This window comes from Podarcis liolepis, assembly GCF_965112155.1.
Source record: "Podarcis liolepis genome assembly, chromosome: 12".
NCBI lineage: Eukaryota > Metazoa > Chordata > Lepidosauria > Squamata > Lacertidae > Podarcis > Podarcis liolepis.
Genome location: NC_139563.1, coordinates 4326218 through 4336495, shown reverse-complemented (window position 1 = coordinate 4336495; position 10278 = coordinate 4326218). Strand labels below are relative to the sequence as shown.

The window sequence follows — 10278 nt, the reverse complement described above, 5'->3', positions numbered from 1 at the left end:
GTGCTCCTCTCCCAGCCCTGTCAGGGGAAGGTGAGGTTGCCTCTGGGTCCAGTAACCCTCCAGCCTCTCCTGAGCTGCAGAGGCTCAGGGAAGAGGCGGAGGGAACTGGTTTCTCCCAGGAGGAGTGCTCGCCTTAAGGCCAGGAGAGGCAGGTCTCCTGTGGGCCGGGACCACCCCAGGCCTCAGAGGAGATAAAGGCCAGTCAGCCCAGTCCAAGGTTGTGGGAGCAACATCATTGGAAACCTGTTCCTGCCAGCACCCTGACCTGCTCTTCTGGAGTTCCTGACCACGCCCGGCTCCTTGCCTTGGACCCCGCTTCGCCCCTGACGGTCAGCCTCCAGACTCTCGACCTAGGACCGGACTCAGACCACGGCGCACGGTAACCCCCCCTCCCCCGGGGCCAGCACACTTAAATTCAATTCTCCGCACAGTTCTCCAGAGAGAGAGAGCCAAAAGGGTCTTCAGGTTTTATCATGACTGTACCTCTCTGTACTATATTTGCACTAGGTTGCTGTCATGTCAGAGGCCAAGAACAGCGCCCTCTATCTGCCCTTTAGCACATTGTACTTCCACAATTAAGGGACGCGGGTGGCGCTGTGTGCTAAGCCACAGAGCCTAGGGCTTGCCGATCAGAAGGTCGGCGGTTCAAATCCCTGCGACGGCGTGAGCTCCCGTTGCTCAGTCCCAGCTCCTGCCAACCTAGCAGTTCGAAAGCACCTCAAAGTGCAAGTAGATAAATAGGTACCACTCCGGCGGGAAGGTAAACGGCGTTTCCGTGCGCTGCTCTGGTTTGCCAGAAGCGGCTTAGTCATGCTGGCCACATGACCCGGAAGCTGTACGCCGGCTCCCTCGGCCAATAAAGCGAGATGAGTGCCGCAACCCCAGAGTCGGCCACGACTGGACCTAATGGTCAGGGGTCCCTTTATCTTTACCTTTACCTCCACAATTGTTTAAAAAAACAAGCAAATATGCTCAGGCCAACATTTGGTTTGCTCATGTGACATTTGGACCTGCCTCGCATCAAAGTCTGTACAGTACAGTTAACAAACACTTGGTTTTGGAGCAAAGAAGGTTTTTATTTTTATTTTTGCAGGGCATTTTATTATTATACACTGCAGGCTTGTGGAAGTTAACTGGGCTGGAAGAAGTGAAAGAGAAACAGTGTAAAAAGCAAAGCGGAACTTCTAGATCCCTTTTATGTGAGGATGGTGCAGAGAGCACCTTGGGACGGGGATCATTTAAACTTCCTTTTCTTCTGGAGTTCTCTATCCAAACCGAAGCGCTGCTAAGGCAATCCTCACGCCGTGTCTCTTCACAAATCTTTTGGCTCCCCTCCAGAACCTTCTCCAGCGTCCCCTTGTTATACGACTCAGCTAAGAGATAAGAGAGAAAACAGTTAGTACAAACAGTGAGTGCGCATTTGCAATACTCATTTATTACTACACAAAGCCGATACAGTGTCACCTTGGTCCTGAAACTTAATCCGTTCCAAAACCAAAGCGTTCCAAAACCAAGGCGCACTTTCTCATAGTAAGTAATGCAAAATGGATTAATCCGTTCCAGACTTTTAAAAACCAACCCTAAAACAGCAATTTCACATGAATTTTACTATTTAACGATAGTAAGATCATGGCCACACATCAACTCCTGGCAAATAGAAGGGGAAGAAATGGAGGCAGTGAGAGATTTTACTTTCTTGGGTTCCATGATCACTGCAGATGGTGACAGCAGTCACGAAATTAAAAGACGACTGCTTCTTGGGAGAAAAGTGATGACAAACCTAGACAGCATCTTAAAAAGCAGAGACATCACCTTGCCGACAAAGGTCCGTATAGTTAAAGCTATGGCTTTCCCAGTAGTGATGTATGGAAGTGAGAGCTGGACCATAAAGAAGGCTGATTGCCAAAGAATGGATGCTTTTGAATTATGGTGCCGGAGGAGACTCTTGAGAGTCCCATGGACTGCAAGAAGATCAAACCTCTCCATTCTGAAGGAAATCAGCCCCGAGTGCTCACTGGAAGGGCGGATCCTGAAGCTGAGGCTCCAAGACTTTGGCCACCTCATGAGAAGAGAAGACTCCCTGGAAAAGCCCCTGATGTTGGGAAAGATGGAGGGCGCAAGGAGAAGGGGACGACGGAGGACGAGATGGTGGGACAGTGTTCTCGAAGCTACCAGCATGAGTTCGACCAAACTGCGGGAGGCAGTGGAAGACAGGAGTGCCTGGCGTGCTCTGGTCCAGGGGGTCATGAAGAGTCGGACGCCACTAAACGACTAAACAACAACAACAACAAGACTTCCAAAAATTTCGAAAACCAAGGTGCGGCCTCCGATTGCTGCAGGCACCCTGGAAACAATAGCCAACAGCCGTGTCGGACGTTCGGCTTCCGAAAAACATTCGAAAACCGGAACACTTACTTTCAGGTTTTTGGTGTTTGGGAACCAAGGCGTTTGAGTACCAAGGTACCACTGTACTGAGCTCTTAGGACGCTTTCAAACTCTGAGTACTACCCCAGGGGTGATGAAACTTTGGCCTTCCATTTGTTGTGGAACTACAACTCCCACCAGCCTCAGCATGTAGGGTCAGTGGCCAGGGTTGATGGGAGTTATAGTTCAGCCGCCCCAAATTTTCCCCTGTCTGCATTATCCAGTCATTGCTTCTCTACGGAGAGCTACACGCAGAATTGCAATTTGCTTTTCACATTTCAGAACGGGACACATTTTTGGGTTCCCTAACATGGTTTGGGGACGTGGGTGGCACTGTGGGTAAAACCTCAGTGCCTAGGACTTTCCGATCGAAAGGTCGGCGGTTCGAATCCCCGCGGCGGGGTGAGCTCCTGCCGGTCCCAGCTCCTGCCCACCTAGAAGTTCGAAAGCACTCTTAAGTAGATAAATAGGTACTGCTTTATAGCGGGAAGGTAAATGGCGTTTCTGTGTGCTGCACTGGCCCGCCAGATGCAGCTTCGTCACGCTGGCCACGTGACCCAGAAGTGTCTTTGGATGGCGCCGGCTCATGGCCTCTGGAGCGAGATGAGCACGCAACCCTAGAGTCGGACACGACTGGCCCGTACGGGCAGGGGTACCTTTACCTTTTTAACATGGTTTGATGCAGCCATGCGGGCAAGGGAAGAAAATTCACCTGAGCCCATCATTTTAAAACCAAGTTTTAAAAGCTGCTAGCATTCATCATAGAATCATAGAGTTGGAAGAGACCACAAGGGCCATCGAGTCCAACCCTCTGCCAAGCAGGAAACACCATCAGAGCACTCCTGACATATGGTTGTCAAGCCTCTGCTTAAAGACCTCCAAAGGAGGAGACTCCACCACACTCCTTGGCAGCAAATTCCACTGTCGAACAGCTCTTACTGTCAGGAAGTTCTTCCTAATGTTTAGGTGGAATCTTCTTTCTTGTAGTTTGGATCCATTGCTCCGTGTCCGCTTCTCTGGAGCAGCAGAAAACAACCTTTCTCCCTCCTCTATGTGACATCCTTTTCTATATTTGAACATGGCTATCATATCACCCCTTAACCTCCTCTTCTCCAGGCTAAACATGCCCAGCTCCCTTAGCCGTTCCTCATAAGGCATCGTTTCCAGGCCTTTGACCATTTTGGTTGCCCTCCTCTGGACACGTTCCAGTTTGTCAGTGTCCTTCTTGAATTGTGGTGCCCAAAACTGGACACAGTACTCCAGGTGAGGTCTGACCAGAGCAGAATACAGTGGCACTATTACTTCCCTTGATCTAGATGCTATACTCCTATTGATGCAACCCATCTTAAAGCACTTCTTAAATTTAGTCACAGTCGTGTGAGTACAATAACATCGAGCCCGAGAGAGAGAGAGAGAGGGAAGTGGAAATGTGGGGGATTATTGCTATTTTCCTACTTTGTACAGGAGAGCATAATCATTCTCCCATGCTTTCTCCCAAAGGAGCCTGGGCTGGCAAACCCATATATGATAAAGCAACCTATCCTTTTAAATTATTATTATTATTATTATTATTATTATTATTATTATTATTATATATAAAAACAATTCCATTTACAAATTTTATTTACAAAAAATAGAAAACCCGACCATCTACTTCCTATCACACTCTGCACATGCTCAAAAGCATTTTTCATCTCAGAATCTGGGGATGAAAGACACCGGGAACGCTGTGCAGATCGGAAGCTGCCTACTGAGTCAGGACATTAGCAGTTATTGGCTCTGACTGGCAGCTGCTCTCCAGGGCTTCAGACGGGGTCTCCGCACATTGTACCCCCACCCCCACCCCGTCCCAAATTTCACCAGCGCCCGGTCTCTCTTACCTCTTGATCCACGTCCTCACATTGCACGATAATTAAAGGCGGACTTTGCTGGGTCGAATAGAAGCCAGAGCAGTCTTTGTCCAGCTGTTTGAGGAAAGAGGAAAGGAGTAAGTCATCAGCGCTATAGAAAAGTCCTACGTCAAAGGCCCACAGAAGAAGAGATATGGGCCACATCCACTCTAGGCATTCATTCATTGATTCGGTTTATTTATTTCATAAAATGTATACACCGCTTGAGTGCTAAACAAAAGGGGGTAAACCTCAGAGGTTTACCAAAAGAAAAAAACAATAGAATAAAAAATTGCAGCAATACTTTAAAACCGGTTGGGGTATGAGACCCGTGATCTCAAGGTTGCGGGTTCGATTCCCACATGGGGTGAAAAATTCCTGCATTGCAGGGGGCTGGACTGGATAATAATAATAATAATAATAATAATAATAATAATAATAATAATAATAATAGTATTTTCTTTATATCCCGCCCTCCCCAGCCGAAGCCGGGCTCAGAGCGGCTAACAGTAAAAGTAACACAGTTTACATAAAATCACAATCAATTAATTGAAATACATTCTAAAATCAATTCATTCTAAAATCAGTTCAGAATCAAATTAATGGCAACCATTGGGCTAGAGTTCTGTGAAAATTGCCATAGGAGTGGGTCAGGCTGTGCCTTGGCCAAAGGCCTGGTGGAACAGCTCCGTCTTGCAGGCCCTGCGGAAAGATGTCAAGTCCCGCAGGGCCCTAGTCTCTTGGGACAGAGCGTCCCACCAGATCGGGGCCACGGCCGAAAAGGCCCTGGCTCTGGTTGAGGCCAGCCTAACCTCTCTGTGGCCCGGGATCTCCAAGATATTTTTGTTTGAAGACCGTAAGGTCTTCCATGGGACATACCAGGAGAGGCAGTCCCGTAGGTACGAGGGTCCTAGGCTGTATAGGGCTTTAAAGGTTAAAACCAGCACCTTGAACCTAATCCTGTACTCCACCGGGAGCCAGTGCAGCTGGTATAGCACCGGGTGAATGTGATCCCACGGCGAGGACCCCATAAGGAGTCTCGCCGTGGCTCCCTGCCACCCCAAAAAAGTTTTACACATGGGCAGAAATTAAATCATTTTGTTTGTTTATACCCCATCTTTTTAACCCAGGAGCTCAAAGTTGCGCAGGTGGTTCTCCCTCTCCTTTAATTCCCACAACGACCCTGTGAGGTAGGATAGGCTGAGCGTGAGTGACTGGCCCAATGTCATCTAGTAAGCTTCATGACAGAGATGGGGATTTGAAGGCTGGTCTCCCAGATCCTTGTCTCATGCTCTAACCACTATGCCACACTATTGAGATTTGTCTTCCAAAGCAACTACTCTATTCCAAACTTAAAAATGGAAAGCGTAATGCTGGTGGTCAACAAAAGAGGACTGTCTCAAGGCAAATCTAAAAAAATGTAGTATAAACACCGACAACTGGGAAACACTGGCCTGCGAGCGCTCCAGTTGGAGAACAGACTTTCCCAAAGGTGTCATGGGAATGCGCTCTATGTGGGGCAACCTTTGAAGGTGACCCGGAAACTACAACTAATCCAGAATGCAGCAGCCAGACTGGTGACTGGGAGCGGCCGCCGAGACCACATAACACCGGTCTTGAAAGACCTACATTGGCTCCCAGTACGTGTCTGGGCACAATTCAAAGTGTTGGTGCTGACCTTTAAAGCCCTAAACGGCCTCGGTCCAGTAGACCTGAAGGAGCGTCTCCACTCCCATCGTTCTGCCCTGACACTGAGGTCCAACTCCGAGGGCCTTCTGGTGGTTCCCTCCCTGCGAGAAGTGAAGTTACAGGGAACCAGGCAGAGGGCCTTCTCGGTGGTGGTGCCCACCCTGTGGAATGCCCTCCTGTCAGATGTCAAGGAAATAAACAACTATCTGACTTTTAGAAGACATCTGAAGGCAGGCCTGTTTAGGGAAGCTTTTCATATTTGATGAATTATTGTTTTTTAATATTTTGCTGGAAGCCTCCCAGAGTGGCTGGGGAAACCCAGCCAGATGGGCAGAGTATGTATGTATGTATGTATAAATAAATAAATAAATAGCTTTGAAGACACTTGAACTCAGGACGCAAGGGAGAAACATGCTAAGAGGAAGGCACACTTGGCAAATCCACACCGTGATCAACTCCCACCTGGAAACCAATATCCCCACTGTGGAAGGACGTGTGGATCCAGAATTGGCCTCCACAGTCACTTATGGACGCACTGTTAAAACTGTGTTTATGGAAGACAATCTTACTCGGCTACGAATGATCGCCAAAGAAGAAGACTATGTTTAGGGAAGCTTTTAATGTTTGATGCATTACTGTATTTTAATATTTGGTTGGAAGCCGCCCAGTGTGGCTGGGGAGGCCCAGCCAGATGGGCGGGGGATAAATTATTATTATTATTATTATTATTATTATTATTATTATTAGCCACACTGACTAATAATGTCACCTGGATTCCCAGGCTTAAATGGGGGGGGCGCAGGGCTTGGGAAAAGAAAGCTTATGTGCAGGAACTGTGCCACCTTCCTAATTTATTTGCAGACCCAGCTGCCGTTAAAAGTGAAAAGTTGGCAATATCTTGCGGGGGGGGGGCACCCAGACTTACCCCATCCTCTTTGTATTCGCACTGGGAGACATTTTTCTTCTCTGATGTGGGGCAAACCGTCTCCTTGATAGAGAATTTTATAGCCTGGGTAGTTTCACCAGAAGCATCCTGTGGAGACATTGAGCAAAACGGAAAGGAAAAAAATACATTTAAATAGTTTTTTAATGTCCCTCTTCAGCCAGGCTCCCTGAGCAGTTGACAGATACTGGAAAAGACAGTCCCGGTCTTCAGTTTTTACAATATTGAAAAAAGACACGACACAAAAGGGGGAATGGATTGGGAGGGAGGAGGAAAGAAGCAAACTCAAGTGCAAGATCTTTGCTACAAATTATCAACCGGGAGATGGAGAAGTGCAAGGAAAGGAGGAAATAAGTGTATCTGCCGTGCTCCTAGAGTGAAGAACTTCCTGGAAATGATATATAATGAGATGAAAAAGATGTTGAAATATACATTCTTAAAAAAACCAGAAGCATTTTTACTTGATGTTATAAGCCAATACATTAATAGACAAGATGTCAAACTGTTCTTATATGCAACGACAGCGGCAAGGATATTGTTAGCCCAGAAATGGAAGCAAGAAGAAATTCCGACGAAAGAAGAATGGCAGACAAAATAAATGGACTACGCAGAATTGGACAAAATGACAGGAAGGATTCGAAACCTGCGAGACCAGAGATTTACAGAAGATCGGAAGAAGTACATGATTTGAGGAGCAACTGTAATTGACAGATTACGCTAGTAGGACTACAAGGAGTTTTGTAAGGAGAAATACAGTGTTACAAAACAGAAAAAGACAGAGATATTGGTTATTAGTTTGAAATGTAATAGGGAAAATAAGAAATGCATGCTGAGAGATTAGGCTGGAAAATTTTCAGACAGGACTGACGGAAGTAAAAAAAATTGAATAAGATGTAAAAGTGCAGTGGTACCTCTGGATGCGATCGGGATCCGTTCCGGAGCCCCGTTCGCATCCTGAAGCGAACAAAGTGCAAGTAGATCAATAGGTACCGCTCCGGTGGAAAGGTAAACAGTGCTTCCGTGCTCTGCTCTGGTTCGCCAGAAGCGGCTTAGTCATGCTGGCCACATCACCCGGAAGTTGTACGCCGGCTCCTTCGGCCAATAAAGCAAGATGAGGACCGCAACCTCAGAGTCGGTCACGACTGGACCCTAATGGTCAGGGGTCCCTTTACCTTTACCTATACAGTGGTACCTCGGGTTACAGACTCCGCTAACCCAGAAATAGTACCTCGCGTTAAGAACTTTGCTTCAGGATGAGAACAGAAATTGTGTGGCAGCGGTGCAGCGGCAGCAGGAGGCCCCATTAGCTAAAGTGGTGCTTCAGGTTCAGAACAGTTTCAGGTTAAGAACGGACCTCCGGAACGAATTAAGTACTTAACCCGGAGGTCCGTACTTAACCCGAAACTGTTCTTAACCTGAAGCACCGCTTTAGCTAATGGGGCCTCCTGCTGCCGCAGTGCCACCGGAGCACAATTTCTGTTCTCATCCAGAAGCAAAGTTCTTAACCTGAAGCACTATTTCTGGGTTAGCGGAGTCTGTAACCTGAAGCGTCTGTAACCCGAGGTACCACTGTAGAAGGAATACAGTGGTGCCCCGCAAAACAAATGCCTCGCAAGACGGAAAACTCGCTAGACGAAAGAGTTTTCCGTTTTGGAGGTGCTTCGCAAAACGAATTTCCTATGGGCTTGCTTCGCAAGACGACAATGTCTTGCGAGTTCCTGCAGGTTTTTCCCCCTCCCCCCCTTTTCTAAACCGCTAAGCCGCTTATCAGCTGATCCGATCAGCAGATAAGCCGCTAAAAGCCGCTAAAAGCGCTAATCCGCTAATCCGTCAATGGGCTTGCTTTGCAAGACGAAAAAACCGCTAGACGAAGAGAATCACAGAACGGATTCTTTTCGTCTTGCAAGGCACCACTGTAATTGCTGCCTGATAGACTAGATGATGGAGACAAGCCAAGGAACTACGTACCCAGTCAGGCTGCGGCTCGGCTTCCAGCAGTCGGAAGGCAAATTCTGGGTTTTGCTCCTGGTTGTAGGTGTCCACGCCTGCCGCCACCACCTGCTCGTAGCTGACGGGGGTGCGGGTTGTGGGGGCTGCCGCGACCACCACGATGAGCAGCAGAAACAGCTTGCATCTCTGCATCTTCTTCTCCATCTTCCTCTCTGTCTCTTCAAAGTATCCTTGCTTTGGTACCTTCCTTGGGATTTAGAGGCAGAGCTCCCTTTTTTATAGGCCAGGACACCCCATGGCCCTATAACCCCCCTCCCCTGTGGGCTAACGTCCTTCGGCTGAGGGTGCAAGTGTGGCTTCTCTCGCCCGTCCCCCAGGAAGTGTCTGTTGATGTGGGTCTAACTGAAAGGAGCCTCCTTGCAAAACATTATGGAAGGGAGGGGGAAGGCTAGGAAGGAGGTCGTTGTCTTGGGAAAGGTTGAGGCCACAGGGGAGTCTCTGCCTTCTCTCGGATAGGAGATCGAATCCTGTTGCCACCTCTTGCCACAATAAAGATGCCATAGACAGGAATGGGGGGAGCCTGTTGATATTCCTGATTCTCAAAGGCTGTGTTCGTACTCCAGTCTTCTGAGCCCTTGCCGCATTTCCAACATTCGGTTTTCGTTTATTTATTTTTTAATTCACCTTTATTGATTTAAAAGTTCATCTTACATATATATTACAGATTTTTGTTGTTGTTGTTTAGTTGTGTCCGGCTCTTTGTGACCCCCTGGACCAGAGCACACCAAGCACTCCTGTCTTCCACTGCCTCCCGCAGTTTGGTCAAACTCATGCTGGTAGCTTCGAGAACACTGTCCAGCCATCTCGTCCTCTGTCGTCCCCTTCTCCTTCTGCCCTCCATCTTTCCCAACATCAGAGTCTTTTCCAGGGAGTCTTCTCTTCTCATGAGGTGGCCAAAGTATTGGAGCCTCAGCTTCAGGATCTGTCCTTCCAGTGAGCACTCAGGGCTGATTTCCTTCAGAATGGAGAGGTTTGATCTTCTTGCAGTCCATGGGACTCTCAAGAGTCTCCTCCGGCACCAGAATTCAAAAGCATCCATTCTTCGGCGATCAGCCTTCTTTATGGTCCACCTCTCACTTCCATATTACAGTTACATCAAAATTAAACGCAAAAATATAATAGAGAAAAGATCAAGAAAATAAAAATAAAAAGCAAAAAAGAGCTAACAATAAGAAATGAATATTGGTTATAACATCCTGTCTTTTCTAATAAAGTCTTCTGAAAGAAACTTCATGGTACTTTTTCTTTGTCTTAATTTTATCGCACAGTTTGTTTTATAACATTGTTTTATTCATCTAGTATATTTATTCCATTTGTTTATCA

At 47.4% G+C, this 10278-nt stretch overlaps 2 protein-coding genes across 2 annotated transcripts in view; both read right to left on the bottom strand.

The window, feature by feature from the left end:
• Window positions 1-10278, bottom strand: part of LOC310689504 (cathelicidin-related peptide Oh-Cath-like) — a 69409-nt gene that overhangs the window by 46032 nt on the left and 13099 nt on the right. The gene's annotated exons all lie outside the window — the stretch shown is intronic.
• LOC310689510 (cathelicidin-2-like) overlaps window positions 208-10278 on the bottom strand; it is a 64012-nt gene continuing 53941 nt past the window's right edge. Inside the window, exons 2-5 of the mRNA XM_083467305.1 lie at window positions 8914-9601; window positions 6928-7035; window positions 4305-4388; window positions 208-1373 (exon numbers count right to left, since the gene is read on the bottom strand). Of these exons, the coding sequence (XP_083323431.1) occupies window positions 1266-1373; window positions 4305-4388; window positions 6928-7035; window positions 8914-9099 (486 nt within the window). The 5' untranslated portion in view covers window positions 9100-9601 and the 3' untranslated portion in view covers window positions 208-1265. The remainder of the gene's footprint in view (window positions 1374-4304; window positions 4389-6927; window positions 7036-8913; window positions 9602-10278) is intronic.